We start from the raw sequence: 17,331 nt of genomic DNA, 5'->3' as shown, positions 1-17,331 counted from the left end.
GGAACCAGGCATTAAACTCAGGCCTTTGCACTTCCCAGGGAAGCACTTATTCCACTGAGCCATCTCCCTGGCCCCTCAAATTCTCTTTTGATTACTTCTACTTTCTCAGTAAACAAGATTATCAGCTAAGCAATTACTGCTTAATTTTTTCTCTCTCTCCTTTTTAATTTTTTTATAATTTTTGACCAATTTTTCATGCTTATATCTGGTAATATGAACAACTAATCTGAAGACAACAATATGCAATATAACTATCATTGTTGAATTCCTATCATTTTGTTTAGTAAAATTCTACATTCTTTCTAGTGTTCTTTTTTTACTATTTTTATTCACTTTAAAAAATAAAAAAATGTGAGCTTGAAGTGATGGTCGAGAAGTATTGAAAATCTGAGAAAAAATTATAAAATATTTAGGTAACAATAGAAGAGAGACTAAACTTCCAGGGATTTCAGATATCATTAAGAGTCAATCTGCAGGCCGGGTATATAGCTCAGTAGATTAAGCACTTGCCTGGCAAGTGCAAGGGTCTGAGTTCAATCCCCAGGTCTGCAAAAAGAAAAGAAAAAAGAGTCAATCTGAGATTGTGGATTAAGAACTTCAATCTGGGAAAGAAGCATGTGCAAAAGACAGTGGGAAGTATTAAGAGGCTCAATGGCTAGCAACATTGGAAAAGTCAAAGAACTGTCATACTATGAGTATTAATATGAGTAAGCTGAAAATGTCAGTGGACTTGAATACAATACTGTATGTGAAATAAACATTAAAACTTAGTATTAGTATTAGAATGATAAGCTCAACAGTATAGTGATGAGAAAGAGTAAATCATGGAAAGCAAGGTCTTTGGTAGAGAAATCAAGAAATTAAGAGAACAGGTATTAGAAGAAGCATTTATGTGGATATTTAAGTCATAAAAATAGTCCACTGATAAACACTAGAAGCTAAATTCTTCAAAAAATAAAATTGCAAAATGAAAAGCAAAAGATGGTCACAAGAAGGTAAGATTGTAAGAGGTAGGGACTGACAACATTAAGATTTAAATTGAGATGAAGCTTTGCACAGGAAGGGAGGTAAGCATAGAGGGGAAAGGGCAATAAAGAGTAAAAAGAGACATGCCCCACCCACTTTCAACTCAGCTCTGTCAAGGAGGTGAAAATGAAAACAGTCACCCCTTCAAAGGACTGCCGGCAACAGTGAGCAAGTCTTTCTCTGATCTCACATATAATCTTCTATTGTAACTAACAGTAATCAGAAATTAAGTTTCTCTCCAAGACTGTGCAAGGCCTCTGTATATAGCTGAACACAAAAAAGCAAAAAACTTGAGTTTAGAACACTAGTAGAGCCATAAATGGAATATTTTCTTGACTCTAAATAGCAATCATAAGGCACATATTTGTAGGCAAAGAAAAAAGGTTGCCACTGTTTGAAAATGTCATAAAGAAAGCAAGAAATAAATTGCCATAAAAAAGCCAAAAATATAAGAATATAGTACAGAAATTATGTAGAATGTCCTAGTTACCTTCACACACCAGGTAATAATCTCTTTTAGAGGTCAAAAGACTATTCTTGGTAAGCCTACTTTAAAGAGTAATATATAAGCAAAGTTATAGCAATAAGATTAGAAATAGAATGTGAAAATGAAAAATCTTGAAATCATGGAATATATATTAAAAAGATTATGTTACAGCTCTTGATTCATAAGTAAAACCCAATGAAATAGCACCATCTACTGAAATTTCTCATACTTAAAAATATTTTCAAATTTTGGGAAAATGAGAATAGTATGTAATATTCTCATTTGCTCAAGAGAATAAACTTTATTAAGGAACAAAAATCTAATAAAATCTAAAAGCTTACATTAAAATCAGTATAATTTCAATCTCAAATAATTCAGCATTTGGACTAAATTCATAAGATTTTATTAAAAATAAAAACATTCTCTACCAATGAGGAAAATAATTTAAAGAAACTCACATATGTGGTATTCCTGTATGCTGCTTGTATAACCATATATTGCAGAATATCCAAATATTATGATCATAACAACATCCCTACTATCCAACTCCATAATATGTGCTGAATGTCCTTCCACAGCATACTGCTGACCATGTCCAAGAACAGTAGGAGTCTTTGTACTCCATAATTGACTACGTATGTTAAAAACCCATAATTCATCTGTAACATTGCCATGATTTGTTTCAATTCTGCCTCCATACATAAAGATGTTTTCCTGTAAATTAAACATATATTAATTAAAGTTATTTCTTAGCAATTCATATTAATTTAAAGTAAAGGACATATTTTAACAGTATATTTTATTAAATGCATACAATGTCCACAATGTATAGCTCTTATCTGTGAAAACTCAAATGGAAAATACAAAAAAATTAATGTTTTATGCACAGGAGCACATTATACTTTCAAAAAGTTACATCAAGATATTTTAAATATTTAAAGTATATTAACTAAGCACATTTTTAATTATTCTATAAAGATACCTTTAAAATAATATGAAAATGAAAAATGCAATAAGCTAGTTAGAAATTTAAAAACTTAAGGCTATGGTAGTTCTACAAGTAAGAATAATTTACTTCTTTGACACAATAGGAAAGTAACAAAGTTGCAATTAACAGTACTCTTAGTCTTCAATATTTGAATGATCAGGCCCCCAAGTCATTATATTTGAAGTTTAACATCTATTTGCCTTGTTTTGTACTACTGTTAATCATTCATCAAACAGGCAGACCATATTTGTGCATCATGTGGAATATTCTTTTTTTATTAGTACATGTTTGAAGTACATGATGCTTACATTCATCTTAGTAAGTAGGTACATGGACTTAGTATACCTTAATTCTTTTTATTTCCTTTCCCTCCCCATTCTCTTTCCTCTGGCTATAGATTCCCACCCTTCCTTTACATTTTTTAGCGCATGTTTGCAATATAAAATGGTTATATTTATTGTGGGCAAATGGTATATTTATATGAAATATTTTAAATACTTTTATGTCCCCTTTCCTCTCCCCATTTTCTCTTCAGATTCTTAGTCCGTTACACATTTGCAAAAGGTCTATCTCTCTACTTTCCTTCTATCAATCCTTTATTTTCCCTTTTACTTGTACTTTGGGTTGCTCATATGAGAGAAACCATACAATACCTAAGTTTGTATGTCTGATTTATTTCACTTAATGTTATTTTCAAGGTGCAGCCATTTGCCTACAAACATCTCAGATTTATCATTCTTTTATAACTGAGTAGTATTCCACTATGTATAGATGCCATGGTTTCCTGCCATTTGTTGGTGGACAGAAATATAGGCTACTTTCTACACTTAGGTATTATAAATTGTGCCAATATCAACATTGGTATACATTTATCACTACAATATGATATATTTAACTTTTTCAGGAAGATACCTAGAAGGGGAATAGTTGGGTTAAATACAATTATTTTTAGTTTTTTGTGAAATCTCTACATTGATTTCCATAATGGCTGTACATTCCCACCAGTAATATAAAAGTACTCCTTTCTCACCACAGTGTTGCCAGCAATTTTTATTATTTGAGTTCTTGATGATGGCCATTCTTTCCAAAGTAAGATGAAATCTCAGTGCTGTCTTAATTTCATTTTCCTAATGGCCAGCAAAGTTGAGCAGTTTTTCACATATATACTGACCATTTGTATTTGTTCCTCTAAGAATTATGTATTCACTTCAGTTGCCCATTTTTTGATTGGATCCTTTACTTTAAGGGATCTAATTTTCTTCAGTTCTTTATATATATTAAATATTAGTCCTCTAACCAAAGTGTAGCTGATAAAAATATTTTTCCAGTCTATAAGTTGCCTCTTCACTCTGCTAGATGTTTCTTTTGCTGTACAGAAGCTTTTTAATTTAACATAATACTATTTGTTGGCTCTCATTGTTACTTCTTTTGCAAATGGAGTAGCATTAAGAGAGTTCTTGTCTACATCTATGACTTCAAGAGTCATGCGTATTTTATCTTCCAGTGGGTTGTGTTTCTGTTTTAATATTTAAATCTTTGATCCAGTTTGAGTTTAACTTTATACACTCTGAGAGATATGGGACTAGCTTGGAACTTCAGCCTGTGGACAGTCAGTTTTCCCAACACCATTTGCTAAAGATGCTGTTTTTCCTTCAGTATATGTTTTTGGCCCCTTTGTCAAAGATCAAAGATTTGCATCTTGAGTTTTTTCCTAAATCTTCTGTTCCACTGAAACACATCTATTTTTGTGCCAATGGCATATTTTTTTGGTTTTTTGCCAAGGGCATATTATTATTACATGGCTATGGGAAAATATTTCATAATTTCAGTGTATGTTTACTAAATCTTTAAAGCACTTATAAATTAAACAAATAATATCAGTCACAGGACTGAAATAAATGATATAAATTATTTTTATAAATTATTACTATTTCAATGAGCTAAGAATAAAATACATGGGAACCTATTCAATTGCATAAAGCATACATCTAAAATTATATGTACAGGTGAAATACTGGATGCTTTTCCCTAACATTAGAAATAACCTAAGAATGCCTACTTTTGCCCACTCATATTGACACCATACCAGAAGTTCTAGCTATGGAAAATAGGCAGAAGGACTAGCCAGATAGCTTAGGCAGACGCAGGGACCTGGGTTCTGTCCCAGTGTGCTTTGCCGGCCCCACCCCAGGGCACACAGAGACAGTGATTGAGACTGCACATGATGGCGTGCACCTGTAATCCCAGTGCTTGGGAGGCTGAAAACAGGAGGATCACTATAAGTCTGATCTGTGTACTGAGACCCTGTAGACCCTTTATTAAATACATTTTTAAAAAAAGAAAAGAAAATGGGCAGAAACTAACAAAAGCAACCAGACTGAACCTGGAATGGAAGAAACAAAATTCAGATTTGCAGATAACATGAATAAATGTACAGTATTCTAAGAAATAAAAAGGTACTATATTACAGGATCAATACAAAAAATTATATTTTATATACATTTGCAATAAACAATCCAAAATTAAAATTAGGAAAATAATTCTATTAATAACAGTATCCAAAAGAAAAAATAATAATAAAGTTAACAAAGGAAGTTCAAGATTGTAAAAATTATAAAACATTGGTTTATAGAAATTTTAAAAGATCTAAATAAATGGAAAGGACAGTCCATGTTTTTAGTGAACAAAATACTATATATTTGTTTTCTGATACAAATAAATTGAAAATTAAAAGAATATGCTTCATATGTTAGAAGTACTTTTTAAAAACTTGTTACATAGTGCCAGGGATATAGTTTAGTGGCATTAGCGCCTGTCTGACAAGCTCAAGGTCCCATGTTTGATCCCAGGTACCACAAAAAACACCTGTTACATAATTCAAAAACTTAATGTGAAATGATCATGCATATTGGCATAAATCTGATATTTTGAAGATTAACGGCAATTATTTATAAATGGAGTGTGTGTATAAGATAAAATAAAAGCATGGCTATAATCTGAGATTGTTAGAACAATAAAACATGATAAGTGGAGAAAAAAGTCCATGCTTAAGGGTCAAAAGAATATCAATGATGCTAATAATTTCCAACGGACTCAACACCACCACAAACAGAGACCCAGTTGCCTTTTTTGTAGAAACTGACAAACTGATTCTAAAATATATGTGGAATTTTAAGAGATGGACATCAAGACAATCCTACAGCCAGGCATAGTGGCACAGGCCTGTAATCCTAGCACTTGGGAAGCTGAGACGGAAGGATTGCTATGAGTTTAAGGCAATCTTGGGCTATCTAGTAAGTCCAAGGCCAGCCTTGACTACATAGTGAGCTCAAGGCTAGCCTGGTGCACATAGTGAAGCCCTGTCTCAAACCAAAACAAGAAAAAGACAATCCTGTAAAAGAATAAAGCTAGTACACTCACACTTCATGAAAACTACCACAATGAAAGAGTAAGCAAGATAATGTAGTATAAGCACAAATCAACTGAACAAAAATAATGCTCCAGAAATAAATCAATACATCTATGGCTATTTTTGACAGGAGTTCCAAGAACATGAATGCAGCAAAGAACTAACTCTTCAATAAATGGTACTGGAAAAACTCAATAGCTGCACCCCAAAAAATGAGACTAACCCTTACTACACTTCATAAACAAATTTAATTCAAAATACACAAAAATATTAAATGTAAGAGTCAAGGCCACAAAACTCTCAAAAAAAAGAAAAAGATACATTTTTGCAACCTGGGACATGGGAATGGATCATTAGATACAATAAAACTAGAAGCAACAAAAAAGATAAATTGTATTTCATCAAAACAAAACACTCTGTACCTCAAAACATGATCAAGAATGCAAAAATAACCCAAAGAATGAGAAAAAAAATTTGTAAAGCTTATTATTTATTCAGGGACTTGAATCTAGATTATATAAAAACTGCTTATGACAGTAATAAAAAACAAAGCAATTTAATATTAAAATAAAAGTTTAACAAAAGAACTTAAACATTTCCCCAAAGGCAAAATACAAATGGCCACATAAAAACGAGGCTGAATATCATTAACTAACAGGGAAATATAAATCAAATCTTTAATGAAATACCACTTTACACCACCTGGAGATTTAATGTAAAAGACAGATATTAACAAGAATTGGCAAGAATGTATAGATATGGATAACTTCATACATGAGTGATGGGAATGTAGAATGATACGGCCACTTTTGAAATAGTTCAAAAAATTAAATAAAAAGCTAAAATTTGATCCACAAATTATACTCCTATTCTATGTATATAACAGGTATACATAAAACATATATACATGTCCATAGCAACACTATTCATAATAGTTAGAAGATAAAAGGAACCCAAATGCCCATCCCCTAATGATAAAAAAACTATTTTGGGGGAAAAATGTAGTATATCCATGCAAAGGAATATTATTCATTGATAGAATGAAATACAAATAAATTCTGTAACACAGACCTTGGACATATTAAGCTAAGTGAGATATGTCAATCATCAGTCACAGAATATATGATATAATCCATATAATATGCCCAAAGTAGACAAATCTATAGAAACAGAAAATGGATTTATAATTGCCTATAGTTGGAAACATGAAGAGGTTTAGAAAGATAGTTAAAAGGATAGCTACTGTACATGAAGAAAAACAAATTCTTGTCAAAATACAAGAATTTGAAAAGGGCTTTGGACATTACAAGTTGTTTTTTTTAAGATGATGAATATGTTTAAAAATTGACTATACAACTCTTATGAGACCATACACAAGTCTACAAGAGCTACAACTCTATGAATATACCAAAACAATTGAATAGTATAAAATTTTTAAAGTGTATTATATAATGTATCAATTATATCTCAAGCTGTTACAAAAAAGAAAACAAGACAAAAAAACTAAAACATTAAACTAAAAGAAGAGAAATATACATATGGATATCTCCCAATTGCTCATAGAGAAATATATATATAGTAGCTTGATCTTTATACTACTTGTCATTTTCCAAAATTTTTGCTTATGCACAGAAAATACACAAATTCTCACTTGAGAGACTTAACCACAGACAACAAAACACATGAATCCACTGATTCAAAATAAAAGATAGTGAAGTGAGCTACCATGTTCATTATCCTGAAGTCATGAATCCAATAACACATAAAAATAACTGACTCCAGGATAATTGATATATACATATATATGTATATATATTGATATATAGATATATGTGTGTGCAATATTTTTTGCAAAAATGCAAAACTGTCCTAAAATTTGTATGAAATATTAAGGGATCCTGAATAGCCAAAAAGTCTTGAAAAAACAAAATATAGGATGAAAGTCTCATATTTTCTGACTTCAAAAGTTACTACAAAACTATTGTGATCAAAACAGTTTGGTACTTCCATAAAGACAAGTATAAATCAACACAAGAGAACAGAGAACCCAGAAATAAACCTTTATATAAACAGTCAGATGGTTTTTATTATCAGAATTCGAAGAACACTCAATTTAAAAGGACAATTTTTTTCAAGAAATAATGCTAGGAAAATTGGTTACAGATATGCAGAAAAACAAATTGCACCCTGACCTTTGCCACACACTTACACATAGGAGCAAAAATCTTAAAACTCTTTAAGAAAAAAGAGGAAAGGTTTCATGCTGATTGATTTAGCAATTAATTTCTTATATATGACACCAAAGTACAGTCAACAAAAGGAAAAACAGATGAACCAGACAACCTAAAAATTAACTGGATAGGCTGTAGTTCAGTGAAACAGTATATCCTCAATATACACAATCCTCAGCACCACAAGAAAAGTTATAAAAAAGTAAAACAAAAAACCTAAAAACTTAGGCTGGCCAGATAGCTCAGTGGATTAAAGTGCCTGCTTAGGCAGAACACAGGGACAGGGGTTTGATTCCTGGAACCACAAGCCATGCCAGATCCACCTCCTGGGCATGGTGGCATGTGCCTGTAATCCCAGTGCTTGGGAAGCTGAAAACAGGAGGATCTCTAGGAGTACAATCTCTGTAGCAAGACCCTGTGGACCCTGTACTAAATACATTTTTTAAAAAAACCTTAAAAACTTTCAAAGTAAAGAAATAGAAGAAAATATTTTTAAATTATATAGCTGGCAAGGGGGCTAATATATAAAAAAAAACATAACATAACAAAAATATAAACTAACTTAAAAATAGCAAAAGGCTTAAGCAGCCATTTCTCCAAAGAAAATATATCAATGACCAATAAGTACTTAAAACTATGCAATACTAATCAGTAGATGAATTCAAATCAAAATGACAAAGAGATACTTCATGCATATTAGACCTAATGTTGAAAAACAAAAGCACAAAGTATTTCATATTGACAAAGCTAAGGAAAAACTGGAACCAAAGTGTGCTGCTAGCTGGGATATAAAACAGAACAGCCACTGTGGAAAATGGTATGGAAGTTCCTCAAAATATTAAACCTAGTTGTACATACACGATCATAGAAACATTATTCACAATGGTTGAAAACAGATGCAATATAAGTATCCTTTAACAAATGGATGGATTTGCAAAAATAGTATACAAATGTAACAAAATATTACTGTCTTAAAAAGTAAGGGAATCTTTATTTTATATTTTTATTAATTTTATTGAGAAACAAATAGCAATGAGACAATTTCAAAACCGATTAGGACAGTTATGATAATTAATACGTTGCATATTGTTGTCTTTATAGTGGTTACTCATAGTACAAGATGCAGGCATGATATCCTGTCCAAACCCTATTAGTGTAAATCTTTCTTCTCATTGAATTAAGAGCAAGTAGCTGTATATCTCTTCTAACTATTTTGTATATACAGATGCAAAAATGGTCCTTCATTTGTATCCTCTTTTTTTATTTAGTTTTGTCAGAGATGGGTATTTAAGGGAATTCTTGACATATGCTACATTCAGGATGAATTATAAAACCAATATACTAAAGGAAACAAACTAGTCACAAAGATACACACTGCAAGATTCCATTTACATGCTGTTTCTAAAATAGTCAAATTTCAAAGTGACAGAAAGCAGACTTATAATTTCCAGGGAATAAAGAAGAGAAAAATGAAGAATTCTGCTTCAGTTTTGCAAGCTGAAACTAGTTTTGGAAATAATGATGGTGATGGCTGTACAATGTGAACGCCAATGAACTGTACACTTAAAAACAGTTAAAATAGTCAATTCTGTGTTACATGCAATTATTAGAATGTAAAAAAGGTGACTAATGTCTAGGTATAAAGCCACTGACAGAAAGTTAATCTCTATTTCTTTACACATCTAAGAGGCAATTGTAATAAAACCCACTAAATCCACTCTGGATAAAACAGTTCATGATATCTCAAGTTATTATGACACGTAATAATTTATTATTCCTTCTCAGATTTTAAAAGAAACAGTTTAAGTGTTTAAAAGAAACTTCCCCTTTAATGCAACTTTTTTTTAAATAACTGATGAAAATTTAAAAAGTAGGAGTCATACCTGATATAAAGCAAGAGAATGTCCATATCTTTGGAGAGGCCCTCTTGACGGAGTTCCTACATTCCATATACTGCTTTCTAAGTTGTAACTAAAAGCAAGAAAAAAACTTCATTAGCTAAGATGCATTTTCTTAATTTCATATGCTTTTTTCCTATATACAAATTCTCATTAAATTGAAAGGAATTATAACTAATACACTAATAATTTCATGTACTATATTAGAAAGTTTTACCAAGTATTCAGTCAAATACCAACTCTTAATTAGCATTCAATCACTTAAGTAGATAATATACATGAACCAGAATAAGACAGCACTGTAATTATTTTCCCTAATTGTCTTAAATCAACCAATTAACCTAAAAGCTAGTGAGCTCTTCTGCATTTTTAAGTTTAAAACAATAGCTTTTCTTGGAAATGAATGAAAATTCTATTTTGACAATAACCATTTGATTCATGTATTCATGTTCATTGTTCACATAATTACTCTAGCACTACATAAATCAAGCAAGAAATTGTCTGTCCCATAAAAGTATGACCTGTTTACTGAAAAATTTTTAAATCATACAAAATAAATCCAATAGTATAAAAAGTCTATAAAAATAATTTCTTGGATTAAGGACACACAAACAAAATTCCTACTAAAACATGGATCTCAAATGCTTAATTAATAGTATCCCTCCCAGCTGAGCTATCGCTATACCACCAAATCTTAATTAGCCAAAAATATATGAAATTATTCCTAAGATGTGTGATATGCAGACAGATAGTGAGGTTAAGCTTAACAGCCTAAGTTCTATGATAATAACAATAAGCTTGTCTTCTGGGTGGTTGACAACTTAAGGTTACAGACCAAAATTAGAGAAAAAGGAGGGCCGCAAGGAAAGCCAACATTTTGGCCCTAGCCTTCCAAGGTCAATTAAGACTCAGGACATATGGGAACTTGTACTGTAATGTCATGTAACTCAGTAGTGTCCCAAATTTTCTGATCAAGAAGATTATGGGGCCAAAGAGGAAAGTGATCGGTGATGTAGAGTGTGCCTAAGAAGAGTCACATGGAGAGAAAACATTCTCTCAGGCTTTCACAGAGAGCACACTGGCCAAGCAATGGCCATGACTCATCCACATGGCTGACACTGACAAAGGTTCTACAATATGAGGTACAGGATCTCAGGATAAATCCTGAGGGGATTTCACTGACCTTATCAGACCCAAAAGCTACAACTCTTGTTGTATAAGTCCTGCTTTACCTTGGTCTTAACCATCCAGCAGGAAAGTATAAAAATGAAATATAAGAAGTAAAGTCATGCTGTTATGTTGAGCTGTAGGGGACTCAGGTCAACAATTTCTGACATTGCCAGTCAAGCGGAAGACCCAATACTATTATGGACTACTGGACTCTTTTAGAATATTTTGCTGAGTTTACACACCTGTAATATTCAAATAATGGAACTTAACAAAAAAAAGGGATACAGATCAATGTCCATTTTGTATCTGTGTATTCAAAGTGGTTAGGATAGATATACAGTTACATTCTCTTAATGAATAGAGTGATTTGTTCTAATGGTGTTTGTAAATAGGATATCATGTCTGCATCTTGTACAGCAATTAACCACTAAGAAGATTGTATGCAATGTGTTAATTATTGAAACTGCCCTACCAATTTGATTTGAAACTGTCTCATTGCTATTTGTCAATAAAATTATGGGGAAAAAATAAAAATAAAAACATATGAAAGGAAAATACCAGGCAAGAAGTAAGAGTACCAACACAAAAGTATAAATAAAGAACAAAATGGAAGGTAGGTATTAGGAAGCATGAAGAATTTGTTCAAATAGATTAAAAAGACATGGAGAACGATGGAGGGAAGGAAGGGAAAAGAGATTTTTAAAAAAGAATTGAAGAATAAAAATGGAAAGACAGCTTTTGTAAATAAGAAAGGAAAAATTTAAAGGGATAGGAGGAGAAGGGCATTAAAACAATTAAGATGTGTTTTACATATATATGTATAATGTGATTATTATATACTGCAAGCACGTAGTAATGAGAAAAGGGTTTTAATTTTTAAAATAACCAGAGAACTATTTTAAGAAGCTCACTATCAGTTATCCTACTTTACTTTCTTCCTCCAACTCATCAGCAATGGAATACCCATCTCTGACAAAAGTAAACAAAAAAGGGGGATATAAATAAAGGTCCATTTTGTAGTGAAAAAAAATAGCATAGTTATACAGCTACTTTCTCTTAGTTTAATGAGAAGTTTTGAACTAATAGTGTTTATACAAGATATCATGTCTGCACCTTGTACTATGAATAACTACCACAAAGACAACAATATGCAATATATTAATTATTGTAACTGTCCTACTAACCTGTTTTGAAACTGTCTCATTGCTACTTTTCTCAATAAAATTAATATATAAAAAAAGAAAAGCAAGAAACTGCCCTGTCACAAAGCATGCTATAGTCACCAAAATGGGTCTCAGCATCATTTATTTTCTATTTACAGTTATAGGACAAATATGTATACTATAAATGGCAAAGTATAATAAGTCTGAATGTAACTTTCACACACTCACAGCTCTAAATCTACCTACCTCCCAGGTATCTGCAGCCAATACACTGCTTTCCAAGTTAGCATAAATTAGGACTCAGTAAACTATTTCTGTAAAGGGCCAGACAAGAAATATTTTAGGCTTTGCCAGCCATGTTGGGTTCACCATCTTCTTGTTTGTTTTACAACCTATTAAAAATCGCTAACAAAAAAATCTTATTTCTGAGAACCTGAGTCCCAACTCTGTAGTTTGCTGATGGCCACCATACATAACCTATTGACATCTTGTACACTAGATCCCACCACACCCCAGCACTCCCGTCTCTATCCAACATTACCACTTTTTGGCCTGCTAGCTTACCATCATCGGCATGCAAATGTGGTATTATATTCCCCATTTATATTAAAAATAAAAACTTTGTCACTCCCCCTTCAAGCTACAACCCTGTTTCTTTACTGCTCCATTTTTTTATAATCCCCACCCACACGGATCTTACTAGTATCTTAAACTCTGCATTATTTTAAGCTAGTTCTAGTCAGGCTTTTAACTGTAACGCAATAATAAACCTGCTTTCGTTAAGTTCAAGTTCCTCATACTAAATCCATGGCCACTTTTTGGTCTTCATTTCCTTGACATAATTAATCACCAGTATCATTAGTCATCCCTTAATCCCCATACACTCTCTTCCCTTGCCTTTGAAAACCTGCAAGCTTTTGGTTTTCCTATCCCATTAGTCCTCCTTTTCAGTTCTCTCTTCTTCTTCTGATGTGTTATTTCAGACTCAATTCTTGGTCTTCTCTAAGCTCAAATTCATTCCTGGGATAATCTCATTCTAACTCAATCACTGTTTCTGCTATTCCCTCCAAACCCCATATAACCTCAACAGAGTTGTTGCAGTGACTTTTGAAGTAACAGTCAAAACATATCCACAACCCTCCATGACTCCATAGATATGTAACACCCTGTATGATCTGTCTTTCTCTTCTATTATCACTCCAATTTCATGCTTCCCTTTTAGATGCTCTACACAAACACATAGGCTTCCTTGGTGCTACTTGAATAATAATTCAAAAGAACACTCCGACCTCAAGGCTCTGGTCTGACTCCTTTCTGTACCTACAGGTTAATACAGTGCCAATCCCCAGACCTCCTTCAAGTTTCTACTCAGTCTCTATCTTTCTTATAAGCCCTCCCTTGACCACTGCATTTATAACTGTGACCCTCTTGCTTTACAATCCTATTTACTTATACACCCCTGCTATTTACCTGCCTGCCTACCTACCTACCTATGTATATATGCCCATACAAATAATTAACTTTGGCAAGCATATTTACTTTTTCATTGCCAGTTTTTTTTCACTAACTTCACAATGACAAGGAAATTTGTTCCATTCATTGATATATCCCAAGTACCAAGCAAGTGTAACTTCTACACCTCAACTAAATTCTACTGCAGGACTGGGGATGTAGCTTAGTGGAAGAGTGCATGGCTAGTATGCATGGACCCCATAAAAATCCCAAGTAACTGTTCAAAACAGTCATACCTATTCTGCAAAATAATTCTCCTTTCACTAATGTTAATGCATATACATTCTGCAGAATAACTTTTTTATTTAACCAATAGTAATACCAAAAACTTTGACATTATTTACTGAACTAGTATGTTAAAGTTTAACATCTACACCCCAACTAAATTTTACTCTAAGGCTGGAGATGTAGTTCAGTGCAAAAGCGCATGACTAGTATGCATGGATCCCACAAAAATGAATTTTAATATAAAAGAATAACATGCTTAGTGATATTATCATTTCTAAAATCAATTTAAATATTCTCACTTACATTGAATTACATTCAGAATGATGAAAAAATTCTCTAACATAAGAAAACAACAAATTTACTTCTAATCTGGGGGTTCAGAGTTTTTACTGACATAATCTTAGAAATATAAGTATGAATATGTACTACATATTGTCTAATATATCACTTACCTAATTATCCAATATACATATTTATTCTGTTCTGTAAATTAAAAGCTAATTTGTAGAAAAAACTAAAAAGATTTTAACATACAATTACACTTCATTCTGAAGATGTAAAAGGTGGCAGAATTTCTTATACTAAACATAGGTATAAACATAGAGGATTTTATGTAAAATTAATATTGTCTCACTCAGAACTTATTAAAGGGCTCTTGAGAGTTAATAAAATTTTTACACAAAACAAACATATTTACAATGACAAATAATTGATCATGGAAAAATGCTAGGTATTCCTAAATAGGTGTTTAGATCCTAAATCAGTCCCATTTAATAAACAGATATTACCATAAGAAATATCAACTTTGGAACAACAAAAAAGTCCAAGTTTTAAAAATATAGGCCATGGAGATATGAAAATAAATACTTACTTCAGGACCATTTGAAAAGAACTGTAGTTAAAAGTATATCCACCAATCACCCACATAAATTTCCCATGTAAAACTGCTTTGTGTGAAGCCCGACCTACTGAAGGACTGAAGGGCTTCACATTTGGCAGAATCCAGTAAGATTCAGTAGAAGGAACATTCAAAGAGCAGTCAGGACCTATTAAAAGAATTAAACAGCATACTGATTACACAAAACCGTTAGATTATAAAAACAAACTATGGATGCAAAAATTTAAGAATCCAATGTTCATCTCATTAATAAATGTAACATGAATAATAAAGTGTCTGAAATGTAGCTTGCAAGAAAACAATAGATGCAATGCTAGGGCAGGACATTCACTGGACTTGAATAAATGCCTCAGTTTTAAAAAGCATTTAAATAGTGTAAAACTTCAGATATATCTCTAGTATCCTATTAGAACATTAAAATCAAAAAACAATGTATCCAAGTGCCACTTCGGTCACTTGCTTGCAAATGTGACTTTGAGTAAATCTGTTTATCTTACCATCAGCAAGTCTTAATGTATAAAATAGAAAAATCAAATTCAGAGTTGTTATAAATTTTTAATCATTTTTTTAAAAACCATAGAAATCTCTGGATGTGGCTCAATGGCAAAGAACTTGCCTACTACATATGAGGATCTAGGTTTGATCCCCCATACCACAAACAAAACAAAAACAGTGGGAATAAAGCATTTGAAATTATAAATTATTAAACTAATTTAAAGTAAATACTACATTTTTGTTAGCTTCTTCATGGATAGCTAATAAAACAGGCTGCAGAAATAAGCTTTATATATCCTTTTTAAAATGAATTTATATATAATGAAAGAAAAATTATTAATTAGTGCACAATAATTTCAAAACAGTCTTATCTGTCCTCATGTTATTCATGAGACTTGCTTTCCTTACCTGTAAAATGTCAATCAAGCTAGGTCAATGTTTCTCAAACATAAGTAAAAGAATAATGTTCCTAGATGCAAACACTGTTTTTATCAATTGTGAGGGCTCACAAATCATCTCAATTTTGATGAAATTAAAATATTCTCAAATAGTAGACATAAACTCTTCATGCTTAAAGTTCTCTTACAAGTACAAAACCAACAAATGAACAAAAGTAAATCTAATAAAATTAACACAGGTATACTTTTATTGTACTTCATATTATTTTTTATTAATTTTAATGAGAAAGAAATAGCAATGAGACAGTTTCAAAACAGGTTAATAGGACAGTTACAATAATTAATACATTGCATATTGTTGTCTTTGTAGTATTCAGATTGCAAGATGTAGACACAATATATTGCCTAAACACTATTAATACAAATCTTTCTTCTCATTGAACTAAGAGAAAGTAGCTGTATATCTATCCTAACTATTCTGTGGATTATACTTCATATTATTGCACTTCAGAAATACTGCATTTTTTTTTCAAACTGAAGATCAGCAACCCTGAATGAAGCAGGTCTATATCAATAGCCTTTTCCAACTCTATGTGCTCCTCTCATGTCCCTGGGTCTCATACTGGTAATACTAGCAATATTTCAAATTTTTTCATTATTATTATGATTATTTCTGTAATGGTAATCTGTATTGAATGATGTTTAATGTTTCTATTATATATAAATGGGGACACCACACTCCACACTCATTCGGATCAGCGAACTTAACTGAGAAGTGTGTGTGTTCTGAAGGTTCTACCAACCACCATTACTCCATCTCTCTCCCTCTCCTTGGGTACCTCTATTGCCTGAAACACACAATATCAAAATTAAACCAATTAGTAACCCACTAATGGCCTCTTAAGTGTTAAAAGGAAAAGAATGTCTCTCACTTTATTTCTTTTTCTCACTTTAAATAAAAAGCTAAAGCTGATTAATTTGAGGAAGGCATGCCAAAGGCTGAAAGCTAGACCTCCAGTGCAAATGCTCAAGTTGTGAACACAAGGGAAAAGTTCTTGAAGAAAATAAAAGTGCTGCTTGAACGAATATATGAATGACAAGAAAGTAGAACAGTCTTAACTCCTGATATGGATAAAGTTTTAGAGGTTTGACTAGAATATCTAAAAATATACAACATCTCTTTAAACCAAAATTAATCCAGAACAAGGCCTTAACTGTTTGATTCTATGCAGACTAAGAAGTGTGGAAGCTGCATTAGAAAAGACTGGGGTGGGGGCGCAGGGAGATGGCTCAGTAGAATAAGCACTTCCCTGGCAAGCACAAGGGCCTGAGTTCAATCCCTGGTTCTGAAAAAGAAAGAGAGAGAGAGACAGACAGAGACAGAGAGAGAGAGAGAGAGAGAGAGAGAGAGAGAGAGAGAGAGAGAGA

General features: G+C 32.2%; 1 protein-coding gene across 1 annotated transcript in view; it reads right to left on the bottom strand.

Moving 5' to 3' along the window:
• Positions 1 to 17,331, bottom strand: part of Atrnl1 (attractin like 1) — a 256,496-nt gene that overhangs the window by 188,481 nt on the left and 50,684 nt on the right. The window contains exons 6-8 of the mRNA XM_004631593.1: positions 14,984 to 15,158; positions 10,025 to 10,112; positions 1,972 to 2,227 (exon numbers count right to left, since the gene is read on the bottom strand). Coding sequence (XP_004631650.1) covers positions 1,972 to 2,227; positions 10,025 to 10,112; positions 14,984 to 15,158 — 519 coding nt within the window. The remainder of the gene's footprint in view (positions 1 to 1,971; positions 2,228 to 10,024; positions 10,113 to 14,983; positions 15,159 to 17,331) is intronic.

The sequence above is a fragment of the Octodon degus genome, unplaced genomic scaffold (assembly GCF_000260255.1).
Source record: "Octodon degus isolate 3935 unplaced genomic scaffold, OctDeg1.0 scaffold00042, whole genome shotgun sequence".
Classification (NCBI taxonomy): Eukaryota; Metazoa; Chordata; class Mammalia; order Rodentia; family Octodontidae; genus Octodon; species Octodon degus.
The sequence above is the reverse complement of the archived record's forward strand: the minus strand, read 5'-3'. Positions and strand labels throughout refer to the sequence as shown.